This window comes from Chlamydomonas reinhardtii, chromosome 10, assembly GCF_000002595.2.
Source record: "Chlamydomonas reinhardtii strain CC-503 cw92 mt+ chromosome 10, whole genome shotgun sequence".
Lineage (NCBI taxonomy): Eukaryota > Viridiplantae > Chlorophyta > Chlorophyceae > Chlamydomonadales > Chlamydomonadaceae > Chlamydomonas > Chlamydomonas reinhardtii.
Genome location: NC_057013.1, coordinates 5276245 through 5295253, shown reverse-complemented (window position 1 = coordinate 5295253; position 19009 = coordinate 5276245). Strand labels below are relative to the sequence as shown.

At 60.8% G+C, this 19009-nt stretch overlaps 1 protein-coding gene across 1 annotated transcript; it reads left to right on the top strand.

The window, feature by feature from the left end:
* Positions 1–100: 100 nt before the first annotated feature.
* Positions 101–19003, top strand: CHLRE_10g457400v5 (uncharacterized protein). Its single transcript, XM_043067091.1, has 51 exons — positions 101–508; positions 576–645; positions 845–898; positions 1072–1199; positions 1484–1538; positions 1852–1976; positions 2144–2186; positions 2381–2427; positions 2667–2908; positions 3112–3263; positions 3480–3608; positions 3826–3914; positions 4045–4236; positions 4375–4465; positions 4566–4670; positions 4796–4962; positions 5034–5195; positions 5368–5457; positions 5742–5823; positions 5950–6136; positions 6268–6401; positions 6537–6617; positions 6782–6861; positions 7039–7181; positions 7317–7555; positions 7706–7837; positions 8040–8153; positions 8324–8499; positions 8705–8894; positions 9041–9685; positions 9779–9953; positions 10078–12102; positions 12190–12452; positions 12585–13265; positions 13390–13481; positions 13612–13756; positions 13923–14087; positions 14192–14311; positions 14477–14587; positions 14726–14860; positions 15043–15753; positions 15914–16036; positions 16285–16346; positions 16470–16611; positions 16784–16942; positions 17059–17103; positions 17224–17298; positions 17445–17499; positions 17635–17729; positions 17885–17947; positions 18067–19003. Exons 1-51 carry the CDS (start codon positions 450–452, stop codon positions 18265–18267), a joined length of 9846 nt encoding a protein of 3281 aa, XP_042920488.1. The 5' UTR covers positions 101–449; the 3' UTR covers positions 18268–19003.
* The last annotated feature ends 6 nt before the right edge of the window (positions 19004–19009 follow it).

Genomic DNA, 19009 nt, shown 5'->3' with positions numbered 1-19009 from the left:
ACTGCTCAGCCGATCTGTGGCAACCCCATGCACGACTGCTAGCACCCCCCGTCAGCACCCTCGCGTTGCTTCGCCAGTATACTAGCTGGAATAAGACCCTTACATTTGCTTGAGTTTGAGGACAACGTCAACGACAACGGGGTCTGTCGAGTATCACACCGACTCAGCTGACAACACCGAATTACTTCCTGTTCCATACATATACTACAATTGTGCTATGTACGTAATTTTCTTATCACAAACGGCACAATCATTGTTTCCTGGTTGAGCTCGGCGTGAGCGTCGGCAGGAAGACCTATTTTGCTGCTGGAAGATGGACTTGCCAACTTAACTTCTTGGCTAGCCTTAGTGGAAACATGGCCAGGCCCTGTGTGCTTCGGAGCTTGGCCCGGAGCAACTCCCCCCGCTTTACAGCAGGCTTCAAAACTGTGCTATGCGTGTGAGGCGCTATGAAGCGACTGAAGAGCTTTGATGAACTCTCTTCGGTGGACAGCCTCGGCACTGACGGGTACGGGCTTCGCCGCAAACTCCGTTCCGACACACGAGTAGCTCTGACGGGAGCCCTGGGCGTGCAGGGACGCAATCAGCGTGCTTCAAACTGGGGCCAAGGACCGGGAGAGCCGGCTTGATGATGATGAGCTGCAGGTTTGGGGGTCTGGGGCCCTGCCTCGTGGGCCTGCCTGGTAAAGAACATGCGTCTGCCCAGGGCTGGTTCGAAGGGCGTGCGTGACCTTCCACGAGTGCGTGACCCTAGTTGAGGCGACTCCATGGCGTATTAGTTGATAAAGCCAGTGTGGAATCACAACTCTGTATTGTTCCTGCCGCCACTGATGCCCCTGCACAGTCAGGGCCCGGACTGGAGGCGGGGCTGTTCGGTGTGCTGTACACACTTAAGAAGGTGAGGCCTTGTAGGTACGGAATAACCGACGGTACGGTACTGATGAGGGGCAAGGCCTTTGGAATGATTGAATCACGGGTATGAACTTGAGTTGCAAGCCATGTGTGTGCATGTGGCTAGTACCTCACAACCCACGCGTGCTCGAATACCGCATGCCAACGACTGGTGCACAGGAACCGGTTGCTTGCGGCTGGGTGTCCTCGCTGCTGCGGCTGGTGCTTGACCCCCTGCAGCAGCTGGCGGTGCTGCTCAACCCCACCTTCGGGTGGTATGCCTGGATGGACTGGCCTGGCCTAGGCTGGTAAGTGCGGCTCGACGGCGCGCCGTTGGGGAGTCGGGGGCCGCCGTACTACGGGAACGGGCGTTCCTGCCAGCTCCTCTTTGTTTGGGGCGTGTTTGGGTAAAACCGGCACGGGCCCAGCGTGAGGCAGCGGGACAGGGCGCAGCGTGTCGCGAGTGGTGGATCTCCTGACGGGGCCCAGATGTCGAGGGTGCCGTCGCTTTCACGCTGAGGCGCTGCCTCAGAGCGTCGGGTCGGCATGTGGTGACGGTCTGTGGCGTTGCTGCAAATCTGCGCTCGCACAGGATTTGGGATGGGCTGTCCTACCTTGACTTCGCGAGGAAAATTGGCCACAACGCTGTGAGTATGGCTGTCGTATGGAAGGGTGGGCAAGGACTACACCTCTAGACACACAAGCATCAGGAGGCCAGGGGCTTGAGCAACAAGCAGTTATAGCAGATGCCGAGAGCAAGACTCAACGACTGGGGCGAGGGGCTGGGCTGAGGTGCAAGCGTCCGTACTAGCAAGAGGGAGAGTTCATGAACTGTGAGGTTGGAGGACGCGCGCACGTGCTGTAATCAGCTCACGACACCTGTTCGGGCACTAACGCTTCTGGCTGCCAAGCCTGCACCTACTGTTGCACCTGCTGTTCGATGCTCCGACCCGGGCACAGTCGTACGCGGTGTATGTGGGGGTGCTGTACGCGTTTGGAGGCCTGCTGCTGTTGGTGCTGGGCGCCTGCGTGTACATCGGTGTGACGCTGCGGCGGAACCACCTGATGCAGCTGAAGAACACGTGGTACGTGGGTGACCGAGCCGGGCTGGCGGGTGCCTGCCTGGCGGGCGCGTAAACAGATAGGTGGTCGGTTGGGCATCAAAGCGCCTGCGAGGGGCGCACTGTATGGAGCAGGCATGCTTCCAGCCAAACGTGGCTTGTGACTTTGCCTATCACGTGCCCTGCTGCAGGATTGTGTGGCTGACCACGCACACAGTCACGCTGCTACTCCAGGTGTGGGCCGCAACGCGTCTGGTCGTGTGTAACGGCGCTGGCGGTGCAGTCGGGTTTGCAGCCATAGCTAGCTGCTGGCAGTTCGCGCTCTGTCCAGCCTTGTGCTTCCTGTCATGATGCTACAGTGCAGCTGCCTGATATGGCTGTGCCCACGCGGCCATACCTACCTTTGCCCGCCCGGTGCCAACCCGCAGACTCTCTTCGTGGCAAACATGGGGATACCGCTGCTGAGCCTGTACTGGTGCGTGGGGGTTCGTCCAATCCGTGACTAAGATGTTGGAGGGGCCGCATGCTTAGGGCCGTAGCCAGATTCGAGTTTCATGATGAACCCGTTTTGCCAGCAGCTGGCAAGGATTGGTGTCGGCGCGCCCGTGCACAGTACCGTAATAGGTTGGATTGCATGCGCTCGTCAAGCTGCAAGCACATGGCACGCCCTCTCACCGCGTTGATGTGCATTTCCCCACACTTCACATGATGCAGCCACTGGCTAGTCCCATCCAGCAGCAGTGATGCTGGCAACTCCACAAGCGCAGCCGCCCGCAACAGCACCACCAACTCAACCACACCTGGCGTTGATGAATCTGCATACGTGAACATGACCACCCTGGTCAACGCGACACTTACGTTTACGAACGCCACGTACGCCAATGGAACCTCAACGGACACAACACAAGCGGACAATACGTATCGCCGCGGCTACATGCACTACTACCCGGACAGATGTGAGTGGCGAAACGTGTGTGTGTGTGAGTGTGTGTGTGTGTGTGTGTGTGTGTGTGTATATGTGTGTATGTGAGTGTGTGTGTGTGTGTGTGTGTGCCGGGCGATGCCGTGCCCAAGTCTTTGGGTTCGCTTCGTGCGGGATCCTTGCCTTCATACAATCTACTCCATGCGACCTCGCCCGCCCTGCCTCTGCCGCGCGCAGCCTGCTCGGCCTTCCCCCAGGTTCTGAACCTGGTCCTGGGTGTGCTCATTGCCGTGCTGTACGGCTTGATGACTGCGCTGTTCACTGCGGCTGACGTGGACACCAACCCGCTCACGGGGAGGCTGCTGGCGGCGGTAAACCCACGCGTCGAGGTGAGGGCGGGGATGCCAGCGGCATGTTAGAGAAATGCGAGTTTAGACAGCCGGGAACTGCGCTGGATCCTTATGCTAGGCCGCCAGGCGGCCGTGTGTCAAACCCCAGGACAGGACGGCTGCTGCTTAGGTTGGCTGTCCTGCAACGAAGGGCTGAAGGGTCCGACTTACGCCTGCCACCATTCCGGTGTACGTGTTTCGCTTGCTGCCGTGCAGCTGTTCAACTTGGTCGCAAAATCGGTGTTCCTGCTCGCGGGAAACGTCGTTGTCACGGACATTCCGCAATTCCAGGCCGTCATCTTTGCGGCGTGCATGGCGGTCCAAACGTACACAGTTATAAGATGGGTGAGTTGAGTTGGTCTGCGTGTACACTTTCCTGTCGGCTCTGTGGTTATAGTAACAATAGAAGAGGTTTGACACCGTGCGAAGGATATGTGCAAGTCAGCAATGTGCCACATCCCCGCATGTATGGGTGTACGGCTTTGCCGCCATGCTGTGCCATGGGTAACTGTCCCCTTCCTGCTTCCGCCACAACTGACGCACACCTGTCCTCCTTGTGCAGCTGCCGCACACCATACGGTTGACCAACTATCTGCGGGCTGGTTTCAAGCTGGGGTTGACCTGGGTCGCAATACTCATGGTTGTGCTCAGGTAAGCGTGAGCCCTACGCGCAGGCCTAACACCGTACCTTGTCTTTGTGCGGGGTCGCATCGCCGTAACATAGCGCCCATCCCCGGCAGTGCTCACACGTTGCCCCTGGGTTTTCCTTTTATTGTGACAGGTTCACGCAGGAAAAGGGCGATCTGACAGGCAGCGGCACCGAGCGCATCACATCCATCATGCTGATCGGTCTGCCGTGCATGGCAGTGGTTGGATGCTTGCTTGCCCGCTTCCGGCTGCACCGGTGGTACTTCCTGGCGATGCGGGCCTTCCGGAACCTCCCCGACAGCATGAAACCCAAGGACGTGTACAAGTACGTGTATGGGGCCGCGCGCATAAGGGCCGGCGGTACGGGCTGTGGCTTGTGTAGCACCTGCTGCAAAACGACTGGCTTCTAGCGCCACAAAGTTGCATGTCTGATCGTCGTTCGCTCATGCCAACGGTCGTGCAGGTTTTGGGACGTTTATGAAGTGGAGATGGTGTCCCGTGCCTGCCGGACGCCTGGCGATATCCGCGGCACGCAAAACGCCCGCATGCTGAAGGTAATTCTTGTTGTTGTATCGCACACATTGGCTTTGGCTCAGTCTATGGTTCAAGCAAAGTATGCTGCGTGCGTCTTACATCGTTGTTTGTTCATCGCAGTACACGGACCGCATCCTCCGGGCGGGCATCGCGCTGTTTCCCAATAGCGCCTACACCCACATCTTGTACGCCAACTTCCTTATTGAGGTGCAGTCGCTCTACCAGGTAAGGTGCTTCACGCACAGCATGGTGGTTTGGGTGCTAGGGCAGTTTGGGCGCCCAAAGGTTGGCCTTTGCGTTTCGTTCCGTTGACCCTACGCCCCTTTTTTGATTGCATATGTACATTGCAGGCGGGCCAGAGCCAACTGATGGCGGCTCGCAAGCAGACGCCCAACTTTCCCGAGCGCTATGCGCTCTTCATGCGTCAGCAGCAGCACATGCAGCGCGCACACACGTCCACAACTGGCGAGAGCGCGGTGGACCTGGTGTCGTATGTGGAGTTCCAGCGAAACTACAGGTGATGCTGAGGATGAGGCATGGTTACGGCATGCACACCTTGATATGGATTGCTCCTAACATCATCCGCAGGCTGCTGCTCCGCGCGACCACGCGCGCGCTCCTGGCGCAGCAGGCCTTCTGGAGGTTGCTGCGGCACAGCACGCTGCAGTTCAACACGCTAACGTCCGCGTTCCGGAACATTGAGGCGGCTCAAGAGGCAGCGCTGAAGACCTACCGCTCCGTGCTGGAGAGGTGCGCTTGATAAGGCAACTCACATTATGGAACGATTTGGGGCTCTCCGGTAGCAAAATGCTTCGAGTGTGCGGCGTGGTTGCCGTTTCCACGCAACCATCACATGATGGCGCTAGCTTGCCAAGTTGTTTACAGGCATCGTCCGCTGCCTTCCAAATCCTGGTTTGTACAGGTACCCGAACAGCGTTAAGCTCTTGCGGAGCTACGCACACTTCCAGGAAGAAGTCATGAACAACCCCTGGCGGGCGGCGCAAATCTACGAGTAAGTCAGCTGTACCAAGATGCCCAGGGAGGCACGCCCGTCAGGGAGGGGACAAGGGCAGGCGGGAACGGAGCATGCGGTGTGCGTATCGTCAAGTGCATGGTATGCACCTCAGGCCTAGAAGCCACGAACCCCATGGTTTTGACCTTTGCGGGTAGCAGTGGCAACCTTATAGCTTCAAGCGCCTTTCGATAAGGGTGGGTTGTGGAACGCTAGCTGGCCAACATGCATGCCCGGTCGTTATTGCTCAGATGGCGCACCCCGCTCCCGCCGCCCACCTGCAGGAAGGCCGACAAGCTGGAGGAGCAGCAGGCGGCTGCTCAGGACTACCTGCTATACGCCAATGACAGCTCCATGCTAACACAGGTGGGTGCATAGGCCACACACTCGGTAATACATGATACTAGCTGTATGACATATTGCAGGGCCCCCAGCAGTGCCACCTCGAGAGAGCGAGCCTGACACGCACCTACTCGGGCCCGTACTTGACAGGTGGATGACCGCAACAACGCCGTGGCCGTGATCAACTCGAGCGGGATCATCCAGATGACCAACAAGCCACTGCAGAAGATGTTCAGCTACAAAGCATCCGAGCTGGAGGGGCAGAATGTGTCCATCCTCATGCCCGCACCTTACTGCAACCGCCACAATGGTTACCTCGCATCATACGTCTCCACAGGTGAGATGGCCAGGGCACAGCAGCCTTTGTTGACATAGGGTCCTTCCAACCCTGCCGGTGCATGCTGGTGCAAGTTGCAGCACGTTTCTGCTCGTGAGCATCCAAACACTCGCCTTCCATTGTCCCCATAGGCCAGTCAAAGGTTGTGGAGACCGTGCGTGAGGTGGTGGCTCTGCACCGGCGCCGCCACGTGTTTCCCATCAAGCTGGCAGTCAGCAAGCTCAGCGGCCAGGGTGCGGACTCGCAGTTCCTGGGCGTGATTCGGGTGAGGCTCGCGCTTGCATGTCGTGGAGGCTGCGTGCGGGAAGGGCAGACAGACTGTGAAATGTAACGAGATGCCCGACAACAGGCGCGCGGTTCTGACCTATAACCGTATAACGCGCTTCGCCCTTCCATGCAGCCCGTGGAAGCAAACGCCAAGGTGGTGCGCGCGTACGTCATGTACAACGGCATAACGCTCTGCGTGGAGGACCGCTTCGAGGTAAGTGCGCGTGCACACATGTGTACCGTATGCATGCATGGGCCTGCATGACCCAAGCTATCAAGGGTCACGGGAAAAGCCACGGCCGCAGACAAGACGTTGCCATGGCACGTAGTCGTGCGCAGCATTGTTAAAGCGTGCCCTGACTGCACGCGCACCCGCAGGACATGTTTGGCATCAGCCCAGCGGAATGCATTGGACGGCCCTTCAAAGACCTGGTGGTGGAACAGGACGAAGTGCAATCGTGAGTTAGTTCTGGTACAGCACCCGGTTGGGTTTTAATGGGTTGTCCGGAGATCCCCCTTTTATCTATGCCCCAAGCAATAACCAGTGGCCGCTCGTAGGGCGCGGCGCGACAATGGCGTGTGCGCCAAGCGCTGACCCCCGACACACTCACAAACAAGCACCTGGTGTCATGCAGGCTGATGACCTCCGTGCGAGAGGCCGCTCGCACCGGCGCGACGGCTCCTCTTGTGCCAGCCACTGGCTCAGCCTGCATCCGGCTTCACGTACAGCACAAGTACGCGGCGCCGGTGCTGGTGGAACTGAAGATCACGCCTGGAGGTGCGCAGAGCAAAACGTAATTGCCAGCATTTGGTTTTCAATGAAACGGTACGGGATGTCCTTCTATTACCGGTTTTAATGGCTCTTCATCTCTTAGCGCTGTGTCCCCTGCTCTTGGGTCTGTTCGGCTTGTAGGCACACCGGACGAGCCATTGCACATCCTCAGCCTCACTCCCATCGCGTCTCAGACCAGTGGCGGGACCAGCGCTGGCGGTGCCGGCACTGCAGCTCCGTACTCATCTGCATCTGCATTGGGCACTGGCACGTCTGCCCTGATGGTGTTCAACCGGGGCGGAAATGTGGTGTTCGCCAGCAGCAGCGCGAGCGCGATGCTGGGCTATGCGCACAAGAGCTTCCTGCTCATGAACCTGGAGGTGGGTGAGCCGCGGTGCGGAGCATGAGCACATGCGGCCAGGCTGCGCTGGGGCTGCTGTGGGCTGCGGGCGACAAATTTAAGGTTTGACGCTTGTCGGTCTTTTGCGTAGAGTCTGTAACGACCTGCACTGCGTTCCCACGCATTGCAGGCACTGCTGCCGGAGCATTTCAAGTCGCTCCATGCGATCGGAATGCGCGAGTTGATGGCACGCAAGGCGGCCCACAGCTGCCGCTCCGGGCAGACCGTGTTCATGGCCGCCAGCAATAAGGCGCTGGTGCCGGTGAGGGAGCGCTGCAGTGACACGTGGGGAGACTCTGAGCGCGAGGTTTTAGCTGGCCGGTGAGGGAGCGCTGCAGTGACACGTGGGGAGACTGCACTAGCTGGCGACCAGTAGCCGGCTGTTATGGCGTGTAAGCTGCTTGCAGCCACACCATCGGAGTCCTGCAAACCGTGCACGGCACCCTTGACGTGCCCACTTGCAGGTGCGGCTGTCCATCAGCCACAAGGCCGAGGGGGATGACAACCTGCTCACAGTGGTGGAGGCAGTGCGCAGCAGTGTGGATGCGGGGCTGGACGAGCGGCGCGTCAAGCTTGAGGTGCGCGAGGAGGCTTGATCTGTGGTCATTGCTTGCAACGAAGTGTGCGAGCTTAAAAGGAACCAAGTAGGCGTAAATTGGTGTGGCTATTGTTGGGTGCGCGTATGTGGCGTAACACCTCCTAGCGCGCCTGTCCCCCAACCTTGCTCCATCGTGTTTGTCCGATACAGGTGGGCCCAACTGGCGAGGTGCTGTCAGTGCTCTCCCCTGCCTCGCCCGTCTCCCTGCTGGGCGTGGCCCCGGCGGCGCTGGTTGGAGCGAACCTGTTCAAGCTCGTGCCTGAGCTGGGAGCGGCAGCACCGACCGAGCAGCTGCAGGAAGAGGCAGTGGAGGAGCTAAGAGCCCTGTGAGTCAAATCGCGCATTGTAAAGGCACTGCCCGGGTATGTGGATCAGTGGACAGGGCCTTCCCGGTGGCGCGCCATTGTTGGCGTGGCGTCCATTCGAGCACGCAGCTGACCGGTTTTCTTCGCGCACGTGGCGTTTATCAAGCACGCAGCTGACCGGTTCGTTCTGCTGGTTCATTGTCGCGGTCCTCTTGCTCGTGCGCAGTTGCATGAAGCGACTGGCCCCCGCCTACTTGCGTGTGGTCCTGGGCGGCGGCAGCGCAACCGCTGCTGCGGCTGTGCCTGCATCCGGCGACGCCAAGGCCGCAGCTGCTGCCACCGGCGCTGCGGGTGCCAACCTGGCGGGGCCAGGGCCCGCGGGCATACGACCACAGGTCTCAGAGTTGCTGGCAGTGGTGAGTGCCGTGGGATGGAACATGTCCGGACGGGTTGATTGCTTCTGACACAGACGACAAGCCACTCATGTGCGCTGTCACAACAAGTGCACCACATGCTGGATTGGTCCCGCGTCATGGTATGACGCGAATACTGTGCCGTACAGATACCTGAGGCGAGCGAGGCGGCTGCAGAGCCGGCACGAGGGGCAGATGCAGCAGCGGTGGGCCCTCAGGGCATGGTGCTGGGAGATGGCGACAGTGAGGAGCACTTGCTTCAGACCGCAGCAGCCGCAGCAGCTGCCTTTCACACGGGCGGGCCGGCGCGACGCTTCCCCGCGCCGGCTGCAGCGGCGCACGCCGCGGTAGCGGAGGTGGTTTCTGCGACTTCAGCTGTGCCATCAAGGGCAGCAGCCACACCGCAGGCAATGAAGCCAGTTGCCGCTGAATGTGGTGATGCAGGCACCAGCCCTGGAGGCTGCGCGTCAGCTGCTGGGCAGCAAGTGTCACTCAATGAGATCGCCATTCAGCCAGGAAGTGGAGCAGCCAGCGGCCCAGGGCCGATTCCGGCGGCGGCCGAGTCAGCAGCGGGCCCGGTCGTTGGGCCCGCCCCATCAAAAGCAGAGCTGCCCAGCGGAGCCGCAGCTCTGGCGCGGCTCTTCAGTGCTGGCCGGCGCGCTCGGACGGCCACTGCCGGGGCGACGGCCACAGCTGCTTCCACGGGGTTTGCAGCAGGGCCCAGCACGCAGACCTCCGGCGCCTTAAAACCGTCACTACTGCGTTCTGGCCGCGACGTGGGCCGCCGCCGTCAGGTGCGCTTGGACGTATGCGGTCAGCGCGATGTACATAGCGCCCTTGTACGTGCCGACCGACAGTGATCTGATTGCTCGCCGTGATGGCTGCAGGGCACTGGCGTTTTGGGGCTGCTGCCACGCGCTGTGATCCTGGAGATTGATGGCACGGGCGGTGATGCCCACCTGGTCGTGTCCATCTGGCACCCGGACAAGGTGGCGTCGGTGTTGGAGGTCTGCCGCGACGGTGACATCCGCCAGGCGGTGCTGGACGACCTGCACCCGCCGGGTGAGTTCCATGCGGGAATGGCTTTAGCTCGCCGACTGCAGCTCATCAGGCTCCGGAAGCATAAGAATCCACTGCTGCAGGCTGGGCGTTTACACCTGTCAACCTGGTTTTGCCTGTGCTGCAGGACCCCTATTTGGCGTCAGCCCCGCGCAGCTGCTGCAGCACAACCTGAAGGATGTCCTGGGCCTTTCGCCCCGCCAGTCCTTGCTGCAGTACTTCTACACCAGCGGCAACACTATCATCAGCAGGGGCTCCGCAGGCAGCCTTGCGCAGCAGGCGCAGCAGCTGCAACAGCAGCAGCTGCAGGAGAAGGGGGCACCGGCAGGGCAGGAAGGCCGCCGACGCCCATTCGGCAGCAGTGACCTCAGCAGTGGTGGCGGCGCAGGTGTCAACGGCACCGGAGCTCCTGGCACGGGTGCCGCCCGGCGAGCCAGAGGGCCTGAGCCCGTTAGCTCGGGCGATGCTGCCCCTGCCGCGGCGGCCAAGGGCGTTGTCATTGCAGACAGCGGAGGCGCTGGGGCAGCCGCCGGGGCCTCCAGCAGCAATGGTGCATCGTTGTTGAGCCGGCGGCTGCCTAGTCCGCTCGTGCACGTGACCACCACACACGCGGACGGCAGGCCGCTGCACCTGCTGGTGCAGGCCATGCCGCGTCGCAATTCCAGTCAAACGCTCTACTTGCGGCTGCACCTCATGCCTAACGCCGCGCATGTGCAGCTCAGTGACACGGCGCTCGTGCCGGCAGGGCCCCTTGTTGGGGTGGGAGGTGGACACGCTGGAGCTGTCAGTATGTCGGCGGGCGGCGGTGGCATCAGCAGCCGCCTGGCAGGCCTGTTCGGGGCTGGCGTCCTGGCCCCTCTTGTCAGCCGCTCGCCAGCGTTGCCCGCGGCATCGACGGCGGACCCCATGGGGGTTACAGCAGGAGCCGTCTCCGTTGCGCAAGCAGGTTTTGACGGGCGCGTACCTCAGGGTACAGCTGGTGCAGTGTTGCAGCCCACGCAGTCTGCCCCTGTGACGCCTGCGAACGCCTCAGCCCGCGTGGGGTCTGGGCCAGCCGCCGGTTTGCAGACGACTGGGGGGCTTCGGGTTGCACCATCAGCGCCCGCTCCCTATGCCCTTCCACCCAGCACTGCGTCCGCGTCAACTCGGCGCCAGGCCCTGATGCAGGGTCCATCAGGGCACAGCGCAGCGCACTTGGACGGCACACGTCCGCACACAGCAGCGGCTGCTGGAGCGGCTGCCCGGGCGAATGCGCTGCCGGCAGGCCCTAGCTGGCGGATAGATGGCAGCGGCATCGGCGAAGGGGAGGGCGGCGCGGGCAGGACCAGCGGACGCGGTGCGCGGGCATTGCCGAGCTGGAGCGGTAGTGGCGGCAAAGCCGACGGCGCACAGCTCTCGGGCGTTGCCATGTTCAGCAACCATCTGTTCCAGACGGATGCCTCAAGTGGGCGTGCTGTTGCCGACGGAAGGAGCAGTGACGAGGAGGGTGCCCCTGGTGGCCATGAACGGGGGCGCACAACGGCGCAAAGGCCGCACAACCTCCTACGGCTCCCTGTTTCTGTCCGCGGTTCCAGCTCCACCCCCCGGACGTCGGAGCCTGGCATCGCGCCGGCAGAGCCAGCAGCCGCGGCCTCTCCTGTTGTAGATGCTGCCGGCAGTCAGCGTTCCATTACCCACAGCAGTGAGGACGCGGATCCCTATGACACCACGGACGCGAGCGAGCGCGAGTCGGATGGCGATGCCCGCGCCCGGGCCTTTGAATCGCTAGGGCCGGCAGTGGACGAGGCCGGAGCGCGCAGCGGCCGCGGCGCCGGCGATGGCAGCGACAGTGGCGATTCGACGGTGCGCGCGCTTCGCAAAACGGTGGTGGCGCCATTGGCAGCAATCGGCCATCGCACGATGCGGCGCGGCCTGGACACGGGCACGCCCGCCAGCCCCGCGGCGGATCTTGAGACCATGCACTCAACGCATCACGCCCAAGAGCTCGACTTTGCAGACAACATGGAGGTCCATGTCGCGTCGGCAGCTGCACCGATGTCGCACGAGCACCTGCACATCGCAACCGGACCTGGCGTGGCTGGGTTGGCGCCCGTGTCGCTTGCAGTGGGGCCAGCAGCAGGGGAAGAGGCGGCGGCTGAAGCAGCAGCGGCAGGTGGGCACGAGCAGCGCCCTGCGCAATCCCACCTGCACGATCACTTTTGGCTGCCGGCACCCGCCCTTGCACCGGCTGTGTCTGCAGACCAATTACCATGCAACGTAGACCTGGGCAATGACGGCGCTACAGCGGCTGCAGCAGGAGCGGCGGCCGCAACATATGCTGCGACCGTGCTGGGCGGCAGATCACGCGGTCTGGAGCAGCAGAGTGAAGCGACGGCAGCGGCAAGCGGCGGCAGCGTCACACGGCTTTCCGAAGTGGCGCTACGGCGGTTGGCGCGAGCGGCGGGAACCGATGCAGTTCCTGGCAAGCAGGTGCCAAGGAGCGTCCGACACCGGGAGCAGCTGGTGGGTGCAGGGGTGCCTTCTGCATCATATCGTTACTTCACTAGCCTCGTCGTTGGCATTCTGTGCGCATGGCATACATGCGCCGCCCTTCCTCCAAACGGTGTCCCCTTTATTGCTCGTGCATGCACACAGGGCGGCAACGGCGTTGGGGACGACCCCGCCGGCGACGTAGCAGCCAGGTCCAGCCTCACGCGTCGATGGATCCAGAGCACAGGCGCCGCCGACGCGGGTGAACATCCCGGCAGGGGCGCGCATGACGCCTTCGACTCGCCTGCTGGGTCAGGTGCCGACGTCGAAGGGGCTGGCAAGTCCGGTCACGCGAGGCCGGGGCTGCTGGAACCTGCGGCATTGCCTATGGACTCTCCAGTTGGCACCAGCAGGGAGGCCGGCCGGAGAGGCGGGCCTGGAATGGCACCGGCAGGCGCAGGCGCAGCAGCAGTGGACATGGCAGTCGGTGCGGGGTTTCAACCTACCGGTGGCAACTGGTACGAACTGACTGCAGGCGACGACACAGACGGGCAGGGGCAGCCAAGGCAGCAGCACCGGCCGCAGCCGCCTGTGGGGTTGCCGCAAGCGAGCAGCCGCCGTCTGGCACGGCGCACTGCCACGGCTGTTGCCTCTGCAGCCGTCGCACCAACAACAGCTGCAGCTGGCGGCGGCGTCGGTGATGCCTCGCCGCCGGGATCGGAGGGGGATAACGATGATGGCAGTAGCTCCTACTCGGGAGCGCCTGGCGCGGGTCCGGCCGAAGCCGAAGATGAGGAGCGGCACCTCGATTTCCAGAGGGGCAAGCGTCTGAGACGCATACTGAAGGTGGGCACAAATGCGCCATGCGCCCATGCGCTACTCCCTAATGCGCAATTACGTGCATCCCAACTGTCTTCGTAACAATAACTTTAGTAAGTAGCTCGCTCTGCAATCTTCTCCTGACCTACAGATTCTGGAGCGCCCCGAGTCACGCAAGCCCATTACACGCTTCTGGCAGCAGAGCCGAGTCATCAGTCTACTACTGTTCCTGAGCCACCTCGGGTAAGACGCCTATGCAAGCACACGAATCCAAAGTCAGTGGTAGCGGTTGTTTCCGGCCGCGCGCACTTACAGGGGCTAGTCGTGCGCGGGTTGTCAACGCAAGCCGCACTCACACCATGCATGACCGCAGGTGCTTCATTGGCATCATGGTGTTGCTCGGTGACCTCAAGTCCTGTGTGTCAGACATCGCCGCAAGCGGCCTGGCGCTAGAGGAGCTACACTCTGCTGCGCTTGCGAGCCGCGTGCTGGACCAGATGCACAAGAACAAAACTGTGGTGGGTGTTGCTTGTGCGGTTTCGTAGACGGCGTATTCGCCCGAAGCAAATGTCGCCTGTGAGCCCCATGGGATGGCGGGTCCGCGGGGCCCCAGGCGGGTGTTCTTTGCACATCACAATCCCTATCCCAATCATTTGTGCCCTTGCTTGCGTGCATGCTGAGCAGGACACGTTGTACAAGAAGACGGATATGCGCGTGTATGAGCAGATGCTGTATCGTAGTACAGCGGGCTTCGAGGAGCGCTTCGTACCCGCCTATCGCAGCTTCGTGGCGAAGCACCCTAAGCACCGCAAGACGCTGACAAGCTGGTGGGACGATCGTGTTTATCCGGTGAGCACGTGGTACAAGCTATACTGAGGATGAAGACTATGGCGCCAGCCAATCTGTTACGAGACCATGTTGCTCAACAGTTAACCTTACATGTCCCTTAAAAGGTCGAAATCAAGTCGGCGTCAATGGCCGCAGCGGGCCATGACACGAGCACTGACGCCAAACAGTACATGTCACTCTTCGAGATGGGGAATTGGTTTCAGGCCTATGCAACGTATATTGCGGTAAGTGTGGAGCTGGCGCGGAAGGACCATGGCTCCTGTTGGGGTGCGCAATCCCACTATGTTGGTGCGCGCAGTGCGCAAGCGGCGTGCACTCATACAAGCACTTCGCACTCAAGGGTACCAAATAAAGCAACCGCTTCACTGCACTGCGCGCGTTCTCCACAGGGAAACCACAACTTCACGGTACAGGATCTCGGCTACAACCTCTCGGACACGCGCGGCTTTGAGTTCATCCACCAAGATGCTGTTTTCCAGCTAACTGACGCTTACATCAAGGTATGTTTCAGTGGATGCCTCATTGTGCAACAAACTAGGACTAGGAGGGCCTGACACGCGGGTAACGTTGATGCGACGCCCTTGCTCTGTATCCCGATGGGCCAATCGCATACCACCCATGTTCTGTTGTGTGCGTAGGTCCTTGACACGAACGTGGAGGACTGCGTGGACATAGCTTCGCTGACCAACGACGTCATGCTGTCGCTGCTTATCGTGGAGGCTTGCTGTATCTGCGGAACCGCTGCCGTGTACATCATGTGGCGGCTCATGCAGGTGGGCTCATGCAGTTGTCGTGTACGGCATGCATGTGGCTTCTCTGCGCCACCACCATTGGAAGTTGCCAGCGTGTCTTCTGGTCCTCCATAACACCTCACAACTGTGGGTCCATAGCCATTTCATATGCGCGTCGCCCGCGCCATACGCGTTACGGCTGCTGCTCTCCCGCGGGGCCGCAGGTGACCAAATGGCGCTGTGCCCTATTTGGTGTGTTCCTGGGCGTTCCAAACCCCAGCATAAGGGCCCTGGCCAATCGCAAGATCGCCGAGGAGTATGACGAGGACAGCACGGTCGTAGAGGGGCAGCTGGATGCTGCAGATAAGGACCAGGCGCTTGTGCCGCAGCAGAATTCAGCTTCAGGCCCCGGCCTGGACAGAGAGGCTGCTGCTGGCGTCAGCGCAGAAGGTACTGCACCCCCACAGCGAAGCAAAGACATAACCGGTGGCAGCGGACCCGCGCACAGGGGCACAGCAGAGCCAGGCCCAGCAACGGTTGGGAGCGGGGGCGACAGTGGGCCTTCACCGCGAGCACATTCGGGCGGCGGCGGCATGGCGAGGAACGACTGGGCAAGCCCCGGCCCATCTCGCCTGCGGGCTTCCTTCCGCGACTTTGCGCCTCCAGGCCAGGGCTCCGTGTCGGAGAGGGGGCCAGACGGCGTGGCTGGTGGAACAGGGCCACGCAGACGCGCCACTGCCGCCGCGTTTGCAAATCGCTACGGGGCTGGGCAGATGGAAGCATCAGGTCCGACCCCGGGTGTGCTGGTGGCATCGGCAGGCACCGGCGCTACCGACAAGGTGGCCGCGGCGCCCAGCAATCTTAGGCTATCATGGCGACAACGTACCGCGGCTTGGCAGGAGTCCGTTGTCCGCTTCTTCCGGATGCAGTACCAGGTGGGCATGTTGCCTACGCGCATGCATCTCGAAGTTGCATAGGAACATGTTCACATGTGTTCCCCCCTGACACGCGCCATCCCCCTTCCGCAAGGCCAAGCTGCTGCCAACCGTTTCCTGCCTCACCCTGTTTCCACACCGTCTGACGCCCTTTGCGCAGCGGCCCGGGTCTCGCAAGGTCCTGGCGTATAACAGCGTGCGGAACTGGTGGTTGTGTCTGCCCGTAGTGATCTGGGCCATCCTCATCATCGCCATGTATGCTGTGTCGTACACACTAGTCACGGTGCGGTCGCTATGTGCGCGGGTGTGTCTGTATGGGGGTGGGGGTAAACATGCCCGAGCCCAACGATTAAGTCCCATCATTATCAGAAAGCCCACCGCATGTGTAGGGGGGGGGGGTGCCGGGCCCTTGTTTTATGGACGCCCAATGTGCAGATTCATCATGGGGCTTGGCCTTACCGTGCTGGTCGGCGTAACACAATGCACGTGTTTGCAGTTTCCGCAATGTTCACCTCTCCACACGTCATGCAGAACCTGTACGAGCCCATTGAGACTGTCAACATCGCCAGCTTCGTCGTGATGCGCAACACGAGGTGCGCTTGTAGTTACAAGTTTCCAGTTAAGGGCAGTGAGGTAGAGGTCTGGCAATGCTGCCCGGCTGCTACGCAACAGCACCTCAAATCGCTGGCTGTCCCCCGGCTGCCTGCTGCCTACAGGCTGGTGTACTTCGCTCACGAGCTGTGTGTACTGTCAGACCCGACCATCATCCCCGCCTACCGGCGCTCCCTGTCTGACCGCCGCATTGTTGCGGGTGTGGAGTACGACGTGCTCCTGTACGGCAACAAGTACTACACCCCGGTGAGGATGGGGGTCCTGTATTGTTAACATGTATGCATGTCATGACCATGCATCGGTGCTCGGTGGGGTTGTTTCATCTGTGCTTCCATCTTTGCAGCCGCCATGTGGTTTCCCCTGGCATGGCAATCTTGCATTTATTACCAACGCCCTCATATTGCCTGTGCACTTGCAGGCGCTTCTCGCTAACATGTCTACTGGTGTACACCGCATCGGCAAGTCTAGCGGCATCATCTCTGCCACCAGCTCAATCCAAAACGTGCTCTTCTTCACGAGGGAGTGCCTGCGCGCCGACCCGTCAACGTGCGTTAACCGTGGGAGCCCATTATACCAGGTGCGCATGCCTCTTGTAGCAAGCATGGTCACAGGCTCCTCCATGTGCTATGTTGCTTGTGTCAGGCCATGTGACCGTCCATCTTTTATGTCTCTTACTTGCACGCCCTATCACAGGCAACACACTCAGGCGTGAACACGCTGGTCAGCACGTTGTTCCAGGTACGGCCCAGGGCTGCCACTTGGCGCCACTGCCAGCGCTCCATTGTCGCAAACTGGAAGGTTTGATACGTTGGTGAAGTGTTGGTGGCTGATTGCTCCCCTTCTGCTCCCGAGCGTCAGGTGTGCGATCTCCTGCTAGACGCGCCAGACTCGGAGGTCAACCAGAGCAGCCCGTACCTGGCCACACTCTTTCAGGTGTGCAGTTTATGGGGATGCACGGGTGCCGCAGCTGCATAGCGCACCTGCCCATCCATGTCCTCGCACATGAATGCACGGATGCTCCTGTCACCCAGGATGCATGCATGTTTCCATGACGCCGCCATCGTGTGGAGTGCTTGTAGATTGGCTTGAACGACGCACGAGACGGGCTCTTGTCAGTCCAAGCGTACTACATAGGTAAGAGCACAATGCAGCAGGGCTCCTCCGTCTGCGTGCGGCCAAGGCGTGCATGCTCCAAATCCAGCCGTTCAAGAGCGCCCTAACCAACCACTGTGCTCGCTCCGTCGCCGCGCCATGCTTGCCCGTCCACAGATGAAATGAACAACAGGATTTTCCGGATTGCGTCCCTGCAAATCGGCCTCATGGTTGCCCTGTTGCCACTGCTCATCGTGTTCGTCTTCTACCTGGTGCGCGCTTGCAGGCAACGCTGTGCATGCACCGCGGAACGACTCGAGGCTCATGGCCACCTTGTTAAGTCACTCTGCCATGTTTCCTGCACATCCACAAAATCACACGAGCCTGTCAAGGAACCTGCAAACGACGCTGTGACATACCTTCGCAGGTCCGACCCTTTGTGCAGCATATCAAGGAGGAACGCAACCGAATGGCAATAATGCTAAGCGAGGTGGGTTATTTGGTAGACACGCTCGCACGGCAAGCCTGCTGAGGTCCGTCTCACAAAGAGATGCCGCAATCATTTCATAACACGCCGTGTCGCGCCCTTTTGCCGCCACCACTCTGTAGTTGCCACAAGACGCCGACATCGTGCGCATGGTTGAAGACGCAGTGGGACTGGGCCGCGCGGCGGCGGAGGCACGGCGGAAAGCCAAAGAGGCTAAGAAGCATGCAAAGAAGGCATCAGCCCTGGCGGCCGTCGTGAGTGCGCATGAGACCAACAAACGGCCGGGTCTGGTGCCCCTGCCCACTGGCAGTATTAGATGGTAGTAGCAGGAGTGTTGTAAGCAGCCTGGCAGACATGAGCGGGCGTCAAGGATAGAAGTAGGGTAGTACAACGGCATGTCCTAAGGTGCACTGGCCTTGGCACTGGCTTGAAATCTTTCCAACACAGCAACGCATGAGACTGTTGCACGGTTCCCAGGGCTGGCTCGGGTGAATTTAGGTGCATATTCCCATGAACGAGTTTGTGGTATACCAGTTGCAGAGGCGGCCTTGCACACGTACGAGCGCCAACGTCTGACATTGGGAGTGGTACCGGATAAGAGCATGCATTGCTTTGTTCTCATCAACACATGCATGATAGCACACTATTGCTACGACTAGGCGAACGCTGCCTTGATGCCGGTATGAATGCGGATGTTACAGATGGGACAGTCCCAGCACCCGAAGACGCCGAGCCATCACATGCTATCAGGGCCCAACTTGGCCGCCGGTATGGCGGTGTATGTTGTCTTCCATTACCATCGTACCTTGTCTGCGGCCTTTTCATCTTCTCGGGCGCCGCGCCCCACCTGCACGGAGCGGCCACCGTCCAGTGACCGCCTTCGCCCTATGCATTTAGATACTTTGTGTCGGACTATCGGTGGCGGGGTGTATAGGGGACGTATGGGGGCTATCGGCCGCCGAAGCGGCCTCCCCTCGTCGGCAGGGAGCCTCTCTGGAGGGGCGACCGTGTCGGGCCACCGACCGTGTCGGGGTACGGACAGTGTAAGGACTGCCCCGCTACAGC

What these genes read in the sequence shown, in the direction of transcription:
- CHLRE_10g457400v5 (XM_043067091.1), top strand. Translation starts at nt 450, where the DNA reads ATGAAGCGACTGAAGAGCTTTGATGAACTCTCTTCGGTGGACAGCCTC. An exon ending in GCGTGGAGGACCGCTTCGAG is followed by an intron (nt 6,618 to 6,781) that starts GTAAGTGCGCGT and finishes GCGCACCCGCAG; the next exon opens with GACATGTTTGGCATCAGCCC. An exon ending in TGTCGTACACACTAGTCACG is followed by an intron (nt 16,037 to 16,284) that starts GTGCGGTCGCTA and finishes CACGTCATGCAG; the next exon opens with AACCTGTACGAGCCCATTGA.